Source organism: Elephantulus edwardii, unplaced genomic scaffold (genome assembly GCF_000299155.1).
Source record: "Elephantulus edwardii isolate Elephantulus edwardi_28Jun2011 unplaced genomic scaffold, EleEdw1.0 scaffold00243, whole genome shotgun sequence".
Classification (NCBI taxonomy): domain Eukaryota; kingdom Metazoa; phylum Chordata; class Mammalia; order Macroscelidea; family Macroscelididae; genus Elephantulus; species Elephantulus edwardii.
Window position 1 is genome coordinate 1,067,213 of NW_006399993.1, and position 23,783 is coordinate 1,090,995.

A 23,783-nucleotide genomic window follows, 5' to 3' on the forward strand; every position below is an offset into this window, starting at 1 on the left:
AACGCTCCCAGCCTCCAGTCTAAACTCCAGGTTGCCTTGGCAATGGAAATGCTGAGTTCTGCCCCGACAAGGTCTGGATCTACCAGCTTGCTTGTCCCTTTTCAGGAAAAATTTTGATATAGAATTGATTTTCCTTGTCTGTCTGTGGACCAGAACAATGCATCGTTTTCCCAGGCTCAGGCCTATTTCCTCAGAGCCTAAAGACTTATTCCTTTCTTTACAGGAAACTGAGAGCCTTAGTAATTAAGCAAGAAAATTGGTTTTAAGCCTTTTGGGGAAGTCTAGCTGAGTGGATGGAGCCCTACACAGGTAGGCAGGAAGGAGATGTGGGTTCTTTAACCTAGGCATTACCACAGATTTATAACAGTAAACCCTGAGCAAGTTTCAGCTTTGTCTGGGCCCTGAGGAAGCTGGTGCTATATAACACGTGGTTTCTGGAATACTGTGTTTGAACTTGGAGGTTCCACTCCTCTATCTCTGCTGGAGTTGATGATTCTCTCTGGAACCTTGACAGTGTTTTGGTCGAGCATTTGACGGTGGACCAAAATCTCAGCAATTGTAACCCAGCAGTGACTCCAAAGGAGAGAAAATTTGGTAATCTGCTCTTATGAAGATTAAGCCATTGCCTTCAAGTGGACTCATAGTGATACTCTGCTGAGTTTCCAAGACTGTAAATCTTTCCTAGAGGAGACTATCCATCTTCCTGCCTCAGAACAGCTGGTCCATTTTGAACTGCTAACCTTTCAGTTAACAGAACAACACATGACAAACTATACCATCAGAGCTTTCTTCAAGAAAGTTTGAGGCCAGTTTGTCTCTTTGACTCTGTCCTAAAGTGGGAATCAATTTGATGGCATACAACAACCCTACCAGTGGCTCAAAATGACCACAAGAGGGCGGGCATCTTCTTCAGAGTGAACAATCGCGTTTCAAAATGAACACAGGCTTCTAAGTGGAAGGGGACCACAATTGACAACAGTAAATAGTGGAACTGAGTATTTAAATCTCCAGCCCCAATGTAAGATCAGGAGCCCCAGGATGAGGAGAGGTTAGAGGAGAGGGGTTGGGGGCAGCAGAGGAAAGACTTTGGAGATATTGATCACTTTGAGAAAGGTGTAGCAAGGTTTTAAGACAGGGCTGAAAATATTGCCCCAGGAGTCCTAAGGTGGAACTTGTGAAAGACAAATTTTAGTGTTTAGAGAAGATGGAGGTAATCAACTTAGTTCCTTCCCTTCTCCAGCCAAAATAAAAAGCTGAAAGAAAAATTGTAGGAGTTATTACAGTAGAGAAATTGTAGGAGTTATTACAGCAAAGAAATTGTAGGAGTTATTTTGGGAAAGATTCTTCTATCTCAGTGAGTAACTAAGGACCATCTGTCATCCTTTTCTCTTTTTTCTTTTTTGCCTTCCAGTAATGTCGTTTCAGGAACTGGCAAAAATAAGAACCACCAAATGGGGCAATTATCTTGGTTCAATGGGTTAATTTTCATGAATTCATTCTGATATCACCTATAACTCTTGCTCACCCCTCCCCCCACACTTGTCCCCTCCCTGAGCCCCAGGTTGGCAGCTTCCCTGAATTCTTTCTTCCGTGTAATTCACTGGTGCCCTGGGACTCATGCCCAAGAGCAGGTCCTCTGCTCCCTTCTTTGGGTCCCAGGAGTCTTGGGCTTACTCTAAGGGAGGAAACGGGCCTTTCCCTCACTCTCTGCCCCCTCCCAGGATGTGGGGCCAGGGACCAAAGAACTTCTGTCTTTCCCCTACCACGCCTCCATTGTTTCTCAGACAAGGGGATTCCTTGTGTTCCAACCTCCAGCAGGCACCCTTGTGACCAAATGGTGGGAGGCATGGGGCAGTGTGGGGGAAGGAAAATCACTGGGTCAGAGAAGAAACCACCTGCCCCTGTCTGAAATTCTGATATTCCCCCAAACCAGACAACTGCAAGCCTCTAGGTTCTGAGGGCTCTCATCAACAGTGGGGGGAAAGGCGTAGGGTTCTCTGCATATAAAAGCCCTAAAGTCTGAAGAGAAAACTGAGGTGTGGCAACACAAAGGCTGCTCCTCTAGGCAATCAGATTTGAAGCTGGAATACCAGAATGGGGGTAAGGCCTGGATGAAACAGGGAACTGTGGCAGGGGCTGATCAAACAGACTTTATTGAAAAGAGGAGGCAAAAGGCCCTGTTAGCTCCCCTTCCTAAAAGCACAGGGCCAGGTATAATGGCATCAAAGACAGGGATGCAGCCACAGAGATCATCCTATTCCAGAAGTAAGAACCTTTCTGAAAATAAGCACATCTGATTGAAAGTGAGACAATTTCCTACCAGAAGGGGTAGGACTGTCCCACTTGCAGAAAATAATAGTACAACAATAAATGGTTACAGTATCACTTAACAACAGGGGCTCAGATACCACTTTTCTGGGCTATCATCAATCAAAACTGGTGCAGAGAAAGTATTCCACTCTCCTGGCAGGAAATTACATCATTCAACAAAAAGGAAGGGTGGCTTTCTACGAAGATGGCGCCAAAAACGAAGAAGGAAGCCCTTGCCCCTCCCAAAACTGAAGCCAAAGCAAAGGCATTGAAGGCCAAGAAGGCAGTCCTGAAGGGCGTCCACAGCCAAAAAAAAAGAAGATCCGCACGTCACCCACGTTCCGGCGGCCTAAGATGCTGAGACTCCGATGGCAGCCCAAATACCCCCGGAAGACATCAAATTTCCCCTGACCACTGAGTCAGCTATGAAGAAGATAGAAGATAACAACACACTTGTGTTCATTGTGGATGTCAAGGCCAACAAGCACCAAATTAAACAAGCTGTAAAGAAGCTCTATGACATTGATGTGGCTAAGGTCAACACTTTGATTAGGCCTGATGGAGAGAATAAGGCCTATGTTCGACTTGCTCCTGATTATGATGCTTTGGATGTTGCCAACAAAATTGGGATCATCTAAACTGAGTCCAGCGGGCTAATTCAAAATGTAATAAATTTTTCTCACACACAAAAAAAAAAAGGAAGGGTGAAGGTTTCTGGGAGGGTCCGGGCCCACCCCTGCAAGGCTGACCCTGAGTGTCCATGTCCAGGAGTGGTCTAATAGCCTTAGACCTTGGGTGAAGTAATCACAACTATCTCTTTACTAGTGATCCCCGAGGGGTCCTAAATCCCTCAAATCCTTACTAGTGGGTAGGTAGGGATCAATACCATTACCCTCACTGCATGCCAGAGGCTAAGCCTGTAGAATCAGTATATCAGTGGAAATAGTTGTAAGGACCCAACGATTGAGAGATAAATGCCAGAAATGCCCTAGGGACCAACGGGATAGTGAGGCCTGGTTTCCATGGTAACCATGGAGTGATGATCCCAATACAGCCTCTTACTAACCTCAGATTGAGACATAATTTTAAAGGAGCAGGGCCTAAAGATAAGAGAAGCCACAGCATACATTTACAAGAAGGTCACATCATCTTGGCACTGTCCCCAGTACCAGTGGGCTTCAAAGCCTACCTTGGCACTCTCATCCTCTGAAGGTTCAGGCAGTCCACCCTGGTGCTCTTCTCCTGAGGACTTCCATCCCACCCTCAATCCCCCTAGCCTGGCAACTGTCAGGTCCACCTCAGTCCTGGCCCTTTCCTCACCAGTTATAACCCTTGCCCAGTCCAGCTCAGGTGGGGGAGCCCCAGGTGGAGGCTGTTCATCCAGTTCATTGGGTGCCACTGTGTCCAAGAAGCTACCAATGGAAACACTATCCAGGCGGTCAGTGGAGTTGATGTCTGGCAGGCTGTCCCAGCTGCCCCGTCTTGAGTGGACTGGGCTCCCACCTGTCAGGCTGTACTGGCTGCTGGTGAGGCTGCTGCAGTGGCTGGTCAATGTCCCCCGATCCTCCAAAAGCCAGCGCACTGCCTCAATGCCTTCATTCAAGGTGACCAGCTGCTGCAGGATCTTCACATCAATGACTCGCAGGTAAGCCTGCAAGAATGAGAGAAGGGGTTATCTAAGGTCCTCAGCCATAATGTCCCCAACATTTCCAGAGGCTCCTACCTTGTGACCCATCCAATTATGTTTTACTTTGAAGCCTAGAAATAGAAGGCAGTGTGGGCTTTAGAAACAGACAATGTTTAAAATTCCAGCTTTATGTATGACTGGGCAACCTTCTTAACTTCTTTGAACTTAAGTTTCCTTGTTTATAAATAAATAAAGCTAAATAGCTCATCTCATTGAGTGGCTATAAGGTTTTGAGATGCTGTCAAGTACTCAATGAACTGATGGCTTTAAATTGAATATACCCTGGTCTGCCAAAATGACAAACTAATTTGTGTTAGAAGTGCAATCAGAATGCTTCTTAGAAGCAAAGATGGTGAATTTCACTCTTTGGACAAGTCATCAAGAGGGGCTAGTCCTTGGAAAAGGACATTATGCTTAGAGAAATAGAGGATCAGAGAAGGAAGGACCTTCAATGAAATGGAATGACTATAGCAATGGATTTAAGTCCAGTGGAGACTGTGAGGATGGCACAGGGACAAGTTTTCAATCTATAGACTGATAGTCGACTCAGTGGCACTTAACAACATAATGCCAAACCACAGAATAAGGTCTCAGTAAATGTTAGGTATTAATATCTGGTACTATCGAGCATTGAATTTTATTTAGAGTACTATGAAAACCAGAAGTCCAGATTCATCAGTAAAACAGTGGAAGCATAGCCTGATATGGAAATCAGGTGTTAATTTAGAATTAGACTGAGCCAAAAGGAGACAGGGCTAGGGAACCAATTTCAGGGTGGTGGTAGCAGGTGCTGAGGGAAGCAAAGGTTGGTCAGAACTCAGAAGAGTCATAATCTTATTTGCTGAAGACTTTAAATTTCTTCACCATGTTTTACAGAAAGTTTCCCTGTCCGTACTGGGGAGTGGTTTGGTTTACTGGGTATTCTCTAGGGTCTGGTATAACTAAAACTGCGATAGCTTTCCTAAGCACAAGTCTGAACCTGTCCTTTCTCTGCTCAAAGGCTTTATGAACTCTGCACTGCTCTTAGAGAATAAAATCTAAACAGTCTAGCAGCCAGCACTTAAAAGCCTGTCATAATATAGCTCTTACCCATCTCTCTAGCTTGACATCTAGGATATTCCTCTATAAACCCAAAGTCCTGCTACATACCACTTTTTAAAAGTTGTTTTAATTTTAATCAAAACAATAGGTACATCTAGATTAAAGAGTCAAACAGCTTTCCATGATTTATTACAAAAAGTATTAGTTCCTCAATCCTACTCCTAAATTTCACTTCCCAGAGACAACTATCTTAATATTTCAGCTGTTTCTCTTAGTACTTACCCTCAAATCTCTAAATAACATTTTTATATTGCTACTTCTTGATTTTTTCAGTTTGCACTGACAGTTTATTTTAAAACTATCTTCTCACACTATAGAATATTATTTTACTTTTTCATATTTTCAACTCTCTTGCCACACAAATACCTTTCTCATCCTCCCAATACATGCGAGAAAGTTAATTATCCTGCATTTTCTTAATTAGGATTTGAGACTATTATTCACCATTATCTTGGAAGAAGTACACCCAGAATGCTTCTTAGAAGAAAAAAAGCAACAAACTGTCTCATGTACTTTGGGGCAATCCTTACAAAAGGACATCATGTGTAGAAGAATGGAGGATCATTGAAGTAGATGGACTGATTGACGCAGTGACTATAACAATAGGCTTAAGCTCAGTGGAGACTGTGAGAGACTGCTATGAGTCAGAGTGGACTCAATGGCACCTAATAATAATAATTTATAGCTAAGTCATATATCTTACTTTGATTCTTTTTTTTTGGCTTAAAGTTTTTTTTCCTTAAAATTTTCTTTGCTTGTTCATTTTCTTTGGATTGACATAATAACCATAGCAGTGAGCTCAAGTGTGTTAGAGATGGTAAAGTTAGCACAGATTGTAAGGATAGGACAGAGTTCAGGTCTGTTGTTCATAGGATCACTATGAGTCATACTTGACTCGATGGCACCTAGCAACAACAATATAGTTATCAGGGAGTTCTGGTGGCTCAGTGGTAAATAATTGTGCTGTCAACCTAAAGGCATGCAGTTTGAACCCACTACCTGCTCTGATAGAGAAAGATGGACAATTTCCTGTGTGATTTACAACCTCTAAAAACCCAGTAGAGGGTCAGCTATGAGTTGGTTCTGAATTGATGACACATAACAACAACATGGTCTTCACAATTACTTGCTATGCATCAGAAAGCTAGACAATGATTTTAGAAGGATAACTGAGGCCTTTGAGTTCTGATGCTGGGGAAGAGTACTGAATATATCATGGACTGCTAGGAGAATAAACAGGTTCATCCTAGAGGGAGTGACACCAGGCTGCTCCTTGGAAGCAAGGATTCTAAAGCTCTGATTGACACACTATGGGCATACTGCAAGGAGGGACTAGTCCTTGGAGACGGACATCATGCTTGGAACAGTGGAGGGACAGTGCAGGAGAGGAAAACCCTCGATGAGATAGATTGACTCATCATGATAATGGTTATTCACCATTATCTTGGAAGAAGTATATCCAGAATGCTTCTTAGAAGAAGAAAAAAAAAACTGTTATGGGGTCATGACGGTAGGTATGTCAGAGATAATAATGTTGGCTGAGGATAGAGCAGAGTTCAGAACTGTTTGCATAGGGTTGCTATGAGTCACAAGTGACTTGACAGCATATTACAGCAACAGCAATATATATATTTATCAGTAACTAATCCCCAGAATGATGACCTGACCCATCATCATTCTGGAAATTAGTTACTGATGACTCACCAGTCTATACCAGAAAATTTGGAGAACAGCTATCTGGGCAATGGATTGGAAGAGGTTTGTTCCCATTCCCAAGAAAGGTGATCCAACTGAATGTGGAAACTATCAAACAATATCATTAATATCACATGCAAACAAAATACTGCTGAAGATCATTCAAAAACAGTTGAACAGTGCATAGATAGGGAATGGCCAGAAGTTCAAGCAGGATTTAGAAGAGGCTGTGGCACCAGAGATCCTAGCTGAAAGTCAAGAATACTAGAAGAATGTCTGTCTGTGCTCTATGCTTTATAGACTATGCAAAAGCATTTGACTTGTGTGGATCATAACAAGTTGTGGTTGATATTCAGAAGAATGGAAGTCCCAAAGCACTTGACTGTGTTCATGTAGAACCTATACCCAGACAAGAAGGCTGTTGTGCACATGGAGCAGAGGAGCACTGCGTGGTTTGGATCTGGGAAGGGAGTGTGCCAGGGTTGTATTCTCTCTCCATATCCATTCAGTCTGTATGCCGAGCAAGTTATCCAAGAGGCTGGACTGTATGAGGAGGAGTGTGGCATCAGGATAGTAGGGAGATTAACCAATAACCTGCATTATACAGATAATACAACCTTGCTCGCTGAAAATGAGGAGGACTTGAAGCACTTGTTGCAGAAGATCAAGGAATGCAGCCTTCAGTAAGAATCACATCTCAATGTCAAGAAAACAAAGATTCTTACCACTAGACTGATAGGCAGCATCATGATGGATGGAGAGGAGATTGAAAGTGTCAACAGCTTCATCTTGCTTGGATCCACAGTTAACACCCTTGCTACCAGCAGTCAGGAAATAAGGAGATTCATTGCACTGGGAAAATCTGCAGATAGGGACTTCTCCAAATTATTAAAGAGTAATGATTTCAGTTTAAGGACTAAAGTGTGTCTGATTCAGGCTATGGTCTGATTATTCACTATGCATCTAAGAGCTGGACAATGAATAAGAATGACAGGAAAAGAATTCACGCATTTGAGCTGTGGTGTTGAAGAGCACCGAATATCCCGTGGATGCCAAGAGAACAAACAAGATATGTCTTGGAGTGGGTGCAGCCAGAGTGCTCTTAATAGGCAAGAATGAGGCTTCACCTCACATACCTTGGGCATGTTGCTAGGAGGTGCTATTCCTTGGAGAAGGACATGATGCTCAGAAGGGTGGAGGGTCAGCAAAGGAGAGGAAGACCCTTAACAAAGTCTTAACTAGATTGATGTGGTGATTACCACAATTGGCTCTTAAATGTAATAGTGTGAGGATGACGCAGGATAGAATAGGGGTTCAGATCTTTTGTTCATAGGGTCACTATGAATCATATTTGATTTGATGGTGCCGAACAAGAACAACAACAATTCCCAGAAAATAGGAGTAAATAGGCAATGTAATATTTTGTGATTTACTGCCATGTGATTTACTGCCTCTGAAAACCCACTGGAAGATCAGCTGTGAGTCTGTTCCGACTTGAAAGTCTGTAAAAGCAGCATAAAAAAAACATATCCATCACCATTGAGTCAACTCTTGACTTATGGTGACCCAAGGTAACAGAGAAGAGTAAACTACATAGGGTTTCTAAGGCTATAAATCTTGACAAAAGTAGATTGTTTCATCTTTTCCTATGAGCACCTAGTAGGTTTGACCACCCAGTGTTTCAAAGTTTCACAGCACTTTGCCAGGATGTGGGTCTATTTTAATTGTTAGTTAGCTACTTGATGATCCCTTTTAACCTAGATATTAATGCCTTTCAAGTTTGCAAGCTTTTATTTATGATTCTTTTTCCTCCAATATTTTTCCTGGAAATGTTAATATTTTAATAGAGAACCTCTATTTTCTTTTCTTTCTTTTTCTCTTCCATTTATCTATATTTGCTCTATTATCTGAAAGTTTTCTTCTATGACATCAATTCCTCTATTGAGTTTTTCATGTTTTTTTAAACAATTTTTTATTTTTATTTTTTTCTATTGTTAAACATTTTTTTTATTGTTTTTGTGTGAGTGTACCGTCAAATCAATCTGACTGGTACAGGAGGAGATTGTCCCTCCTTCCTCGGCAGAGCATCTGGTGGATTCGAACTGTGTGCCTCTGGGATTGTAGTTGCAGCTCCTTACCACTAGGCCACCAGAGCTCCCCTAAACATTTTCTTCCTTCTTACCCCCCAGTACTCCTCACAATGCACCTCTTTTTCTAGACCATTGTCATACATATAATGCCTATTCATATATTCCTTTCAGATAGTTCTTCCTCTCATCTGATCTACTGCAGTGTTCATTATCCACTCTTTCCTCATTCTCTCCCCAACATCCCTCCTTGTTTGTCCTGTTGTATAACAGCAGTATTATGCAGAATTTGTCCTTTTGTAACTGAGATATTTCACTCAGCATAAGTCCTCTAGGCTCCCCCATGTTGTGTAATTTTTTAGGAGTTCATTGTTTTTCAGTGCTGTGTACCATTCCATTGTGTGAATGTACCATAATTATTCTATCCATTCATTTGTTGATGGGCATTTGGGTGGCTTCAATCTCCTTGCTATTGCAAATAATGCAGCAAAAACAAAAAAAAATGTGCATACATTTGTTTGAGTCATGCCTCTGGTTTCTTTAGGGTATATTTCCAGTAGTACAATTGCTGGGTCAAAAAGTATTTCAAGAAAACAAAAATCCTCACCACTGGACCAACAGATAACATTATAGTAGATGGAGAAAAGATTGAAGTTGTCAAGGATCAAAAGGGAAGCATTTGTCTAGTGATACAGCTCTAAAGACAAGAAGTGGGAGGATAGAAGGTTTAAAGGAAACAAGGATCACAGGGAGGAAGTAGTTACCTCATGGGCATTATAATTAATGTCATAAGACAAAACGTATGAATAGTTGAGTGGAAAACCAATTAACTTTGTAAACTTACACTGAAGTCACAATATAAAGAAAAGAAAAAAAGTTCTGATTGGAAACTGTGAGCTTGGTTGCAGTGTGATCTGCCTGGGTTGTTTGGCTAAAACCAGAAATCAGTATGTTGTGGTTGTTTTTTTTTCTCTCTTAAGCTCCTCATATCCCCAAAAGAATCCTGTTTCCTCCACAAAGGAGGGTTATATAAACAAGGCTGACAAAATTCTGATAGCAAATTAGAGGAGAAGGCTGGGAGGGGTATTTTTATATTTAATACATTTTTTATTAAATCCTCTTACCCTCAGCTATGCTTAGTAGTGTCTCTCAATCCAAGAGTTGCTGACATCTGTTTGCAGTTAGGGAAGGGATCTGAAAGTATGAATGTTACATAGACTTTCAACCAACTGCTTTATTTTCAGTCCTACCTTCACCTCCAGTTCCAGAAATACCTGGTGGTTCCAATTTCCACAACCTTTGAGAGTTTATATAATGCAAAAATAGGTTGGTTTTTCAACTTTCTCCACTAGCTGGTATAGGATTTCATTTTCTTGTAGCTAATGCTAGATGGATCTTGGCTGAAAGCAGGAGTACCAGAAGGCTGTATATCTGTGTTTCATTGATTATGCAAAGGCGTTTGACTGTGTGGATCACAACAGTGTCTGACTCTGAGAAGAATGGGAATCCCAGAACACTTGATCGTTCTAATGCGAAACCTATACTCAGCAAGAGGTCTTGAACAGAACAAGGAAACATTGCATGGTTCAAAATTGGGAAGGGTGTACACCAGGGATGTGTCCTATCTCCATACCTTTTCACCCTATATGCAGAATGGACTATCCGGGAGGCTGTGCTGTATGAGGAGAAGTGTGGCACCAGGACTGGAGGGAGATTCATCAACAATCTGCGTTATGCTGACGACATGATCCTGCTTGCTGAAACTGAGGAGGACCTGAAGTACTTGCTACAGAAGGTCAAGGACTTCAACCTTCAATATGGACTGAGGCTCAATATCAAGAAAACAAAAATTCTCACCACTGGGCCAATTGGTATTCTCTGCTTTCATCCAAGATCCGTCTGACATCTGCAATGATATCCTTGGCACCATAGCCTCTTCTAAACCTAGCTTGAGCTTCTGGCAGTTCCCTGTCAATGTACTATTCTAACCATTTTTTTTAATGATCTTGAGCAATATTTTGGTTGCATGGGATATTAATGAAGTTGTTCAATAATGTCCACATTGTGTTTGATCCTGGGCTGTCCTGGAGTGGACCATCTCCAGCATCACATAAGGTGAGGTCCTGAGGCCTGAGCTGGCTTGGAGTGGATACCTGTAATGTAGTTGTGTGCTCTCAAATTGAAACCAACACGGCTGACCCTGTAGCAAGTTTTCACATCACACATGAGGAGACTGCTCATCCTCCTCCCACGGTAGCTGGTAGATTTGAACAGAGTGCCCTTGGGATTGCAAGTGAGCTTATATCAGCCAAACCTGGCAGAGCCTATTGTCTTCTCCCAGTGATGATGGCTCAGGCCCCAGTTACAGCCACCCTCTCTCTTTGTGTTCCTGAGTGAAGAAGGCACTCCAGTTGACCCTAGACTTTGTCTGACTCAAGCCTTAAGTCTTTCCAGTCACATGCTATGTGTCTGAGAGATGGAAGGTGAATAAAGATAACAGAAGGATCAATGCCTTTGAGCTGTGGTGTTGGAGAAGAGTGCTGACTATTCCATGGACTGTAAAAAGAACTTTATCTTGGAGAAAGTGCACACAGACTGCTCCTTGGAAGCAAGGATAGTGAAGCCTCACCTCACACACTTTAGGCGTGTTGTTAGAAAAGATTATTCCTTGGAGAGGGACACCATGTGTGGAAAGATGGAGGATCAGTGAAAGAGAGGAAGACTGTCAATGAGATAGACTGACACACTGTCCACAGTAATAGGCTCAAGTGTGTTAGGAATGATAAAGATGGATCAGGATAGGACAAAGTTCAGATCTGTTGTTCGTAGAGTTGCTAAGAGTTGTGCTAAATTAAAAAACACTGAACATGCCCAGGAACTAAGCACAGGGCAAGTCATTAGAGCTTTTTAAAATAAACTTTTCTTTACCAAAAAAAAAGGAAAAAAAACCCACTGAACAACAGCACCAAGTTGCCTACTAGTCCAGTGGTGAGGATTTTTGTTTTCTTGATGTTGAGATATAACCAATATAGAAGGCTGTAGTCATTAATCTTCAGAAAGGCCTTCAAGTCTTTACTTTTGCTAAGTTGTGTCACTATATAAGTTGTTCATTTGTTATAAATTGTTAACAAATCTTCATCCAACCCTGAAGCCACAGTTATCTTCATGTACAGCATCTCAAGTTATTTGCTCAGTGTACAGACTAAATAGGTGTGGAGAAATGATGCAACCCTGCCACACACTCTTATGATTTTAAACCGTGTAGTATTCCCTAGGTCTGTTTGAATAACTGCTGCTTTATCCATATACAGTGTTCATATGAGCACAATTAAATGGTCTGTAATTCCCATTCTTCTCAATGGGATCCACATAGTTGAACACCTTTGCATAGTCCATAAAAAAACCCAAACATATTTTTGGTAGTTTCTGCTTCTGCCAAGATCCATCTGACATTAGCAATAATAGTTCTCATTTCACAGCCTCTTCTGAAACCACCTTGACTTTCTGGTCATTTTAGGAAGATTTTACTTGTGTGTGATATTAATGATGTTGTTCAGTAATTTCCACACTCTATTGAATAACTTTTTTTAAAAAAAAAAACAAACCAACAACATGTGGACAATTATGGATCTCTTCCAGTCAGTTAGCCAGGTATCTCTCTTCCAAATTTCGTGACACAGACTAGTGAGCATGCCCAAAGCTGTATCTGTTTGCTTTGATCATACCAAACATATCAATTAGTATCCCATCAATTCCTGGGGTCTTACTGTTTGCTATTATCTTCAGTGCAGCTTGAACTTCCTCCTTCAGTGCCATTGTTTCTATATCATATGTTACCTCCTGAAATTATTCAGCAGTCACAATTTTTTGAGGGGGAGGGGTACAATAACTGCATATTCTTTCTGTCTTCTTTTGAAACTTCCTGGATCATTCAAAATTTTGCCCAAAGAACCCTTCAGTATTGCAACCCAAGGTTTGAATTTGTTCAGCTGTTGAGAAATGCTGAAAGTGTTGTTCCCTTTTGGCTTTTTTTTTTGTTGTTGTTAGAAAAATTTGTATTTAGAATTAGCCTGCTGGACTCAGTTTAGATGATCCCAATTTTGTTGGCAACATCCAAAGCATCATAGTCAGGGGCAAGTCGAACATAGGCCTTCTTCTCTCCATTAGGCCTAATCAAAGTGTTGACCTTAGCCACATCAGTGTCACAGAGCTTCTTTACAGCTTGTTTAATTTGGTGCTTGTTGGCCTTGACATCCACAGTGAACACAAGTGTGTTGTTATCTTCTATCCTCTTCATAGCTGACTCAATGGTCAGGGGAAATTTGATGATGGCATAGCAGTCAAGCTTGTTTCTCCTGGGGGCGCTCTTCCAGGGGTATTTGGGCTGCCTTCGGAGTCTCAGCGTCTTATGCCGCTGGAAGGTGGGAGACTTGTGGATCTTTTTTTTTTTGGCTGTGGATGCCCTTCAGGACTGCCTTTAATGCCTTTGCTTTGGCTTCAGTTTTGGGAGGGGCAGGGGCTTCCTTCTTAGCTTTCGGCACCATCTTCGTAGAAAGGCCCCTTTTGGCTTTTTAATTTAAAACACATTGGTTTTGCACACCCAAGTTTATCGCGGATTTGTTCACAATAGCAAAGAACTGGAAACAACCCAAGTGCCCATCAACAAACAAATGGATAGAGAAGCTCTGGTATATTCACACAATGGAATACTACACTGAATTGAAAAACAAGGAACTCATGAAATACTATTAAAAATGGGTGACCGTGGAGGACATTATGCTGAGTGAAATATCTCAGTCATAAAAGGACAAATACTGCATGGTGCTACTGTTGTAAAACAGGACTGACATCAGGGTTGGGGTGAGACTGAGAAAGATGGGATAAATTATGTATTCTGCATTGAAACAGATGAGGGAGAGAACTGTTTAAAAGGGATATATGATTATCATTACAGGAGTCCGGAAAGAAGGCTGCATAGTGGAGTGGACTTGAGGGGAGGAATTGTGTAACAATGAAATAATTTTTCTTTTACTTTTCAAAGAGAAAAGTGAACCGGGTGGGGAGGTTTGGCAGGGGGAAAAGTGCAATAATGAATGAATGGAAATCCAAAGTCTCTGTAAACTTTCATTAAAATGAATTAAAAAAAAAGAGGCACAAAAAGAAATCTGAAAAAAAGTAAGTTGTTTTGTCTTTTTGAGCTGCCCTTAGAAATCTGTTAAGGTCTTTTATTTCATCATTTCTGCCTTTTGCTTTCACTTCTCTAAATTGAAGAGCAAGTTTCAGGGTCTCTCTTGGTATATTTATTTTGGCCTTTGTCTTTCTTTCTTTTCTTTTTAATGATTTTTTTTTATGACTTCTTCATGGATGATGTCCCCTCTTGATTTGCCTGATCTTTGGTTGATACTGTTCAATGCATCAGATCTATTCTTGAAATGATTTTTAAATTCAGGTAACATAAACTCAAGGTTCTATTTTGGCTTTTGTGGATTTTTAGAAATTTTCTTCAGTTTCAACTTGAACTTGCATATTAGTAATTGATGGCAGCTCCCCTAAAACTTCTCCAGAATGGGTGACCTTGACCGTATTTGAAATTGCAGTGTCATAGCTTCCAATATCTTAGCAACAGATAAGTGACCACAGTTTATCAAACTGTTAGGCTTTATCTTTGGCCAAATGACCTTATACAGCTGGTTAAGGATGGTGCTACTGGTAACATAAGTATGCCTACCTAGGGTTTGGCTACAGTTTGAGGCAGCAGATGAGTTTTGTTTCACATTTGAAGGGTGACTAAAGGTCATCATTTCAAGGGTACCATCAGTGTAGCAGACAAGTAATCTTGGCCTTTTTTATGTTTTTAAATTTTGTTCCACATTTCCCCACACTCTATCCAGGACCATCTACTGTGATCCCTTTTAGAGTGGTCCATGGTGGTGGCTGGACACCATTTAGTTCTTCTTCATTCAGGGTTGTAGAAGTTGAGATCTGTATTGTATCTGTCCTTTGGACTAATTGTTTCTATGCATCATTGCCTTTCTTCTCAATTCTTTGTTCCAGACAAGAAGAGGCCAGTAATGGCATCTTAGATGGTTTGACCTTATTCATTCTTCAAAACCTAGTTCAAATGCCACTTCCTACAAGGGAATTTTACTTTCTCCCCTTTAAGATAGAATTAAGGCTTGTCACGCATTACGCTATTCAGATATTTATGAGTGGTTTCTTACAGGCTTGGCTTGGCATTGTGTTAAATGAAGAAAGAGCAGTCACTATTTCTTGCCATCAAAAAGTTCAGTCTAGTGAGTAAGACAAAACGATGATGTCAACATTCAAAATTTGTGCTAAGGGAAACTGCTAGGGGAAACAACTGCCTACAGGTCCAAAACCCAACCAGACAAGGTCAGAAAAAGCTTCCCAGGACTCAGAGGTTAAGTAGGACTTAAGCAAAGAGGTCCAGAGAGACATTTAAATGACCATATTATCACACTGCAATTCAAAATGAACTTTCCACAACACAAAACCCAGCCATGTTGACCAAACCCTCCTTCGGTTCCAGCAGCATTTATAATCCTGTACTGACTTAATTGTGTTAATGCAAAACCTGTATCTAGACCAAGAAGCTATCTCGAAGAAGTCAATGACTTCATCTTACTTGGATCCACAATCAATACATCTGTTACCAGCAGGAGATCAGGAGACATATTGCACTGGGAAGGCCTGCAATCAGGGATCTCTCCAAATTATTGAGAAGCAATTGATATTAGTTTCAGGACTAAGGTGTGCCTGATATAGACCATTTATTATGCTGGACAATGAATGACAGAAGAATTATTGATGCCTTTGAAGTATGTTGTTGGAGAATACTAAATATCCCATAGCAGAGGCTATTTCTTGAGGAAGGACATCATGTTTGGAAAGGTGGAAAGATAGTCAAAGAAAGGAAGACTCTCAACCAGGTAGATTTATTTACACAGTGACTGCAGCAATGGGGTTTAGTGTGTCAGAAATTGTGAGAATGGCATAGGATAGAACAGAGTTCAGATCTCTTGGTCACAGGGTAACTATGATTTGTACTGGACTCGATGGCACCTAGCAACAATAATAATAACTAGAGTTGCTAAAGAGCTCTGGTGGAGTAGTCTGTAGGGAGCTGGACTGGTAATCCAAAGGCCATGCCTCTCTGGTAGCTGGAATCCATGGAACCCAGCAGCCACTCCTTGGAAAAAAGATGGACAGTCCCTTCCGATACAATATACAGCTGTGGAAACCCAATGGAAAAGTGTACCATGAGTCAGTTCCAATTTGATGACAATGAGAGAAACTAGGGTAAAAAGTTTAATTCTCTCCTTCTCCCCAATTTAAACTATGTAAATCTCGTGAGGGCAGACCACGCTCAATTCATATTTAGTACTAAACCTAGAGTTGAGTGTCCAATTCATATCTGGTACTAAGCCTAGGGTTGAGTAAATTAGACCCAGGTATTTTCTGGCTATGATAACATTATTCCCCAGAATAGAAGCAGGCTTTCTTACCAGAAAAAGAAACACACTCATTCAAATAATCATTTTTTTGAAACAGAGAAAGGGATAAACAGCTCAAGAGATGCAGCCTCAGAACCGACCCTCAACTATTTTTTCCCTGAATCACCTGACCCTTCCCCTCAACACATAAAAATCTCTAAAAATAAACAATAGAAGATCAGAAGAACAGCATTTGCCCTGGAATAAAGCTCAGAAGGCAGGAAGGACAAAAAAGAAGCATGAATGGAAAAGAGAAACACAGGGGAAGTAGGAAGCATGCTGTTACATTGTAGGGATAGCAATGAACTTCATGAAACACAATATCCATGAACTGTTGAATGGAACACTAATTTTACTATAAACTTTTATCTAAATCATAATACAAATTTTAAAATGCAATAAAATGATGGCCTTCTGATTAAAAGAAACAAACAAACAAAAAAACCCACCAAAAAATTTTTTTTAAAAATCTCTGCCCAGCCCTGGAATAATGGGGCATGGTTACCCCACTGTTCCATGTAAAATAAGATAAAAAGAGATCAAGATAAAAGCCTAGATATTTCATTCTCAGCATCCTGACTGTGAACTGAAATTTTCAGATTTCTGCTACTAGAAGAGCTCTTAAAGATAATTTAGTTCCAAAATCTCATCCCCAAAGAGAGAAAGCCTGAGGCCGAAGGAGAGAGAGTTCTTTCCCTTCCTCTGCCACCTGTGTTGAGTGTGGGCACCTTTCATCTTCACTGTCTTCTCACAAGAATTTCAAGTTCAAGAGATTCCTGGCCAAGAAACAAAAGGAGAACTTCCTCATTTCTCCAATGTATTTAAATAAACACTGGTACTAAAAGAAGGTATGACTCTAAGAGGAAACACTGCAGAAGAACCGAGCTGGGTCTCTAAGGAGTCACACTTGCGATGACACACACACTAAACTATTTTCACAAATACTCTACCATGTCAAGTTTAAAACCTCATCACAGTCAGACCACTGGATGTGTATTGAGAAACTTATGGGATTTCTTTTTGTTTTTAGGCTTCCACATTAAGAAACTCCCTAACAGATATGTAAGACCTTTGGGAGGGGAGTAGGGAGAGAGGGTCAGGGTCCTGCTCAAGTTCACAAAGCAGTTCAGGACTAGAGCCAGGTTTTGAACCCATGCCTTCTCCAGCCTGGATTAAAGCTTTTCCAAAACTGCTCTGTGGGTGTGGGCTGTCATAGAAACAGTTCTTCAGGTGGGAGGACTAAAGGGAGTTTGCCATTGTTTTTCCTTTCCAAGTATCCCTGTTTTGGCTGGTTCTCTCAACCCTTGAATAAAAAGAGGGAGGAAAGAGGCAGGACTGACCTTTGCCTCAAGGGCAGTCCTGCCCCTCACGGCAAGGACAGCTGTGGAGACACTTGAAGGACCTGGACTAGTTCTGTCACCAGTGACTCCAAGGGAAATACCTCTGTCCCCCCCGCCCCCCCCCCTTTATACTCTGGGCCCAAGCCAATGGTCTGGGCAGAATGCATGAAGAGATCTATGACATGCTGGCCTGAGGAGGGAGAAGGGAATGAGGTAGTGATCTGTGGGAGTTTATAAGGTACTTCTCCCTGTTTTAACCCCTAGAAAACTCCCTCCCTTCAACCTCAGGATAAGCAAAGTAAATAATGTTGGTTTTGTAGTTATGTGCAACTGGTAGCCTCAATAGCAACCCTATGAACAATAGCCCTGAACCCTGCCCTACCTTGAGTCAGTCTCACTGTTTCTGATACCCTGCCCCCATTGCCACAGTTACTATGTCAATCCATCTCATTCAGGGTCTTCCATAACTTCCTTGACCCTCTACCTTTTCAAGCATAATGTCCTTTTCCAAAGACTAGTCCCTCCTGGAAATATGCCGAAAGTATATGAGTGTTTCAAAATCCTTGCCTCGATATATGCACACCCATATTCATTGCAGCTTTGTTCACAATAGCAAGGAGTTGGAAACAACCTAAGTGCCCATCAACAAATGAATGGCTAGAGAAGCTGTGGTATATTCACACAATGGAATACTATGCTGCATTAAAAAACAAGGAACTCATGCAATATTATTCAAAATGGTTGACTCTGGAGAACATTATGCTGAGTGAAATATCCCAGTCACAAAAGGACAAATATTACATGATGCCACTGTTGTAGAATGGGACTGTCCTTGGGGTTAGGGAGACACTGAGTAAGATGGGTTCAATAATGTATACTGCACTGAAGCAGAGGAGGGAGAGAACCGTCTAAAAGAGAGATGTAACTGGGTATTTCTGTCATCACAGGAGACTAGAGCGAGGGCTGCATGGTGGAGGGGACCTGGGGGAGGGTTTGTAAAACAATGAAAGAATCTTTTCTTTTACTTTTCCATAATTTTTGGACTCATGTACTTATAACTTGTTAGTCAAATTTGTGTCTTCTAGGTTGCAACACCCCCATGATACATCTTGAAGGATATGTACATGTACAGCCAAGCACAATCAATAAGAGTGCATCTGAATTCCAAAATCAATCTCCATAATAGTCTTTGTGTTTCCTACTGCCAAAGGGGCCCTTTAGAGTAGTGAGAGAAGATCTTCACCCTGAAACCCACAGCGTCCCTTTTCAGCAGGAAGTAGCTAAGAGAATACACCGTCCCCTTTTCCTTATGACTCAGGGTGAAGTCTCTCTCAGGGAGGAGTGATAGGGAATGGCAAAGGATACACTGACAAAGAAGATTAATCAGAACTGGCTTTGACAAGCACTGTGGCATTTGGGCAAGAACAAACTGGGAGGAGGGTAGAGAGAATAGTGCAACAATGAATGAGTGGAAGCCCAAAATCTCTGTAAATGTTTATGAAAATTAATAAAATATAATTATAGGAAAAAAAAAAAAACCAAAAAACCCAAAATCCTTGCCTCTAAGGAGCAACCTGGTTTCAGTCTCTCAGGGACAAACCTGTTTGATCTCTTGGCCGACTATAGTATGTTCAGAATACAGAGACAAATCAGAAGTTAAACCTTTAAAATTCACAGACAACAGTCTCTACCAAAGGCAGGAGAGTAAGAGCCAGAAAACTAAGCATGGTTTCTCCTGTGTGAGTTCAAGCAAGCCCCTTACCACCACCAGAGTGTCCGTATCAGTGTGATAGGAAGAATGCTGATTTAAGAGGGCTGACATAAAGCAGGTCTCAATGGTTAAGACGCAGTGTGAAGTCAGACCACTGGATTCAAATCCTGACACTACTGTTTACTTTCCATGTATGATTCTGGGAAGTTTCTTTTATAAAATATCACTTATGGCATAAGGTTCTGTGGGGATTAAGAGACCATTTCGTAAAGTACTGCATGCTTGCTGGCACAAGCAATCACTCAGGGGAGAGTTAGCTTTTATTTGTATGATGAGGTAAAAGCCAGCCCCCACCCCCACCCTGCTCCATCCTTTCCCCTACTATACACATCTCAGGTGACACAGTCCCAGCCCTTCTCTGGAGAGCACTTGGTGTTTAGGATAAACTCAACCTTCAAGGTCAAGTGCACATTAGGTATTCAAGCCCTTTCCCCAGTTACCTTTCCCTGACTGCCTCACCCATAAGGCTCTCCTAAACTCTCAGAAGGTAAAAGGGAAAAATCCCAAGTGGTCTGGAAGCCCATGATTTCGTCTCCATCTCACCCCCAGTCCTCACAGCACAGTCTGGCTCAAAGCTTGGCACACAGTAGGACTCCAGGAAGACTTTCTGGTGACTTAACTGGTTGACACATTGACTGTGGGCTCCTGGTTTCAGGCCAGGACAAGGTTGGCAATTCCTCAGGTATCCAGAACTGGTTGCAAAGTGGTGACAGGTGTAAAGCACCCCCTTCTCAGGAACCAGAACCTGGGGAACCTGTGGAGAAGGTGGAGGGAGCCAGCAGCTGCCCTTTTGGCTCTAAAACTAGACCAGCAGCACCAGGAATGGGGGAGGATGCCTGTTTCCTCCTCTTCTCCCCAGGAGATAGAGCTGAGATCCAAATACCCAGTGCAGCTTGGGGGAGGAGACTGAGTCAGAGGTGAGGAGACAAGCACTAATGGGGCTTCTATTCTACTCTGTCTGCTATGATTCTAGGAACTTTCACGTATTTTAAGTAGGAGTGGAGGGACACAAAGCATTAGGGAAAGAGAAAGAAGAGCTTTACTGCCTCTGGTCCAGGCAGTTTTCAGAAGATATGCCCCTCTTGTCCTGAATCTTGGCGCCTCAGATGAACCAACGCCCCTTCCCAGTCCTCAAGAAGCTTCCAGTTTGGAGAGGGAGAAAAAAAAAAATCAGATGCCCTATAATGGGGGGAGGGGTGGGAACAGGTGGTCCCTGTGTGGATTTGTTTCTGCTACGTCCTCAGTTTTCCAGCCCTCATTTGCCCATTCCCATTTATTTGTTAGGATAACCTCCTTGATCCTATGTTTCACATCCCAAGTCCTGAGGACACATCAGTATCCCACTTACCCTTGGGGAGCAATTAGTGCAAATCACTCTGCTTCCACCCCAGGGTTTATAGATAGACTAGGTTGAAATTCTAAGGGGTAACTGCGGAGTTTTTAACTCCCTCCTCTCCAGAGCAACTCTGAAGGCGTCAGTCCATCCTTGACCTTTCCAGCCCTATGCTGGGAACGCTGAACCCCTGGCCCCGGGAGCCGACACTTACCAGCTCCATTCTCAGCGCCATGATCTTGTCCCCCAGGCCATGGCCCGTGTCAGGTGCCCCCGGGAGCAGCAGGGCGCCAGCGGTCTCCGGCTCCCACTCGCCGCGCAGCCCGCGTAGTAGCCCTTCAGGGGTCTTCCTGCCCACCTTGCCCTCCACGTCTCGAAGGTCAGGCGCCTGCGACTCCGCAGCCCCCTCCATGCGGACTCGAACCTGAGCAGTGCTGGGAACCAAACGCCAGGATCTGGTTCCCGGTGGTCTTCCTATCTCCGCCACCAAAGCGGAGCCGAACGAGTGGGTCCCCGCCCGCGCGGCGCGGGGGGCGGGAAGAGGGTGCCGTAACACTCAGAAAAGCCGCGCAAAGCCAGAAATATATTCCGGTGCTGCGCATACAAGCTCTGGCCCTGGAATGCGTGGGACTGGGCGATCCTGGATTTGTATCTGAAAGGGCACCTAAGAAAACGCCATATCTTCTTCCCACCCTGCTAGTTAATCAGCCAGGCACACAACAGGCGCCCAATAAATGCATGCCAATCGAAAACCTAAGGAAGCATCTTCAGTCAGCTAGGGCTGTGGAAGGTTAAACAACAGCGGTAGCAAAGAACTGCACAGGATTTTGAAAGGCTTGCTGGAGCAGAGAAGCTGGGCCTTAAACAGTGGCTAGATTTAGCTAGTCATTGGCACATACACTCCAGTACTAACCCTACCCACCCCCTCCCCTTCTCTCCCTATCCTTTTGCCCCTGTTCAAACACAGCACTGTCATCTAGTCCGTTCTGACTCATAGAGACCTTATGGGCTTGGTAGAACTGCCACATAGTTTCCAAAGCTGTAACTCGGCCACATCTTTCTGCTGCTGGTCACAGAGCTGCTGACAGGTCAGTGCTAACCGCTGATCATTAGGTTAGTGGTCAAGCACTTTACTCTGCACCACCAAGGATCCTAGTTCCTAATTAATACACTCTGGCGGCCTACTGGGTAAAGAGTTGCACTGCCAACACAAAGATAAGTGGTTCGAATACACCAGCAGTTCCTTGGGAGAAAGATGGGCAATCTTCTCTCATGAGATTATAGTCTTTGAAAATGTACTAAGAGCCAGCTATGAGTCAGTTCTAACTCCACAGCAATGAGATAAGGGAATGGCTAAAATTTATGGTGCTCTGATGGCGTAGCTGCTAACCCAATGACCTATGTCTGGGTAATGGTTAAAATCCACCAGAGAAAGATGGGCTATCTCCTTGTGCACAATTTACAGCCTCAAAAACCCAATGGAGTATCAGCTGCGAATCAATTCCAAATAGAAATGAAGAGGAGTAACGGCTAGAATTCAGACAGAAAGAGCAAAAAGCAAAGGTTTCCAGGCTAGTGAGGAGACAACTAATGCTGAAGCTGGAGTAGTCCACATGGGCCAAAATATGTTGGATCTTGTGCTAATGCTTCTTAAACTTGATAGTGTCTATACATCATTTATGAATTTTGTTCTATAAATGGTGAGGCCTGAGATGCTTCCTTTCTAACAAGCTCCCAGGTGTAGACCATGCTACTGGTCCACAGCCCACACTTAGAGTAATCTATGGGTAAAAAGGGAGGCACAAAAACCTTTTTGTGTTTTCTGCTTGGTTTTTGCTTTGTAAATCAAGTAATGCCAGTCTATGGTTCAAAAAGAGTTTGCAGTGCAAAGAATACTTCATCCTTTCTTTACTAGTCCATTTCCCCATAGAAAACCACTTCTAAGTGTTTCTCTGTTTATGTTCTGGTGTTTATGCACTTAATTCTAAACAGTATGCGAACACTACTATTTCTTGATTTTAAACATTGTGACTGACTTCCTATTAGAATAAATATGGATATTCTTCACACCTTGTATGTTCTTTTCTCCATTGACCTCACATGCTTTGAACACTATTTTTAGTTCATCTAATGATTACCTTTGTAATTTTAAGTCACAGATTATTCCTTAGACAGTATTTCTTCATCTGTAAAAGAGTTTTAAATCAAACATTGGAAAAACCTGATCCAGGCCATAGTCTTTGCAATTACTTACTCTGCGTCAGAAAGCTGGACAATGACTAGGAATGATAGAGAATTGATGCCTTTGAGCTGTAGTGGTGGGGAAGAGTATTGAATATATCATGGACTGCTAGGAAAACAAACAGGTTCATCGTACAGAGGGCGAAACCAGGCTGCTCGTTGGAGGCTTTGTCTGACATACTTTGGGCATGTTGCAAGGAGGAACCAGGCCTTATAGAGGGACATCATGTTTAGGAGAGTGGAGGGACAGCACAAGAAAGAAAGATCCTCGATGAGATGGATCGATTCAGTGACCAGGATAATGAGGATAGGTATGTCAGAGACAATAAGGTTGGCACAGGATAGAACAGGGTTCAGGGTTGTTTTATATAGAATCACTGTGAGTCCCAAGTGACTCGATGACATTCAACTCTGAATCTTGAAAAGAGAAAGTATTGGAGGAGTAAAAATCTGGAGTATAGGAAGTATATTGTTGTTGTTATGTGCCGTCGAGTCGCTTGCGACTCATAGCGACCCTATGTACAACAGCCCTAAACTCTGCTCTATCTTGTGCCAATCGCACTGTCTCTGACACTCCCATCCCGATTATCCCAGACACTGAATCAATCCACCTCATAGAGGTCCTTCCCCTCCTGCGCCGTCCCTCCACCCTCCCAAGCATGATGTCCTTCTCCAAGGACCGGTCTCTCCTCACAACATGTCCA

General features: G+C 42.5%; 1 protein-coding gene across 1 annotated transcript; it reads right to left on the reverse strand.

Moving 5' to 3' along the window:
- Positions 1–3,439: 3,439 nt before the first annotated feature.
- LURAP1 (leucine rich adaptor protein 1) lies at positions 3,440–21,250 on the reverse strand. The gene is made up of 2 exons (XM_006898979.1): positions 21,053–21,250; positions 3,440–3,961 (listed from the first exon to the last, which is right to left on the reverse strand). The coding sequence occupies exons 1-2, from the start codon at positions 21,248–21,250 to the stop codon at positions 3,440–3,442; spliced, it is 720 nt and encodes a 239-aa protein (XP_006899041.1).
- Positions 21,251–23,783: the final 2,533 nt, after the last annotated feature.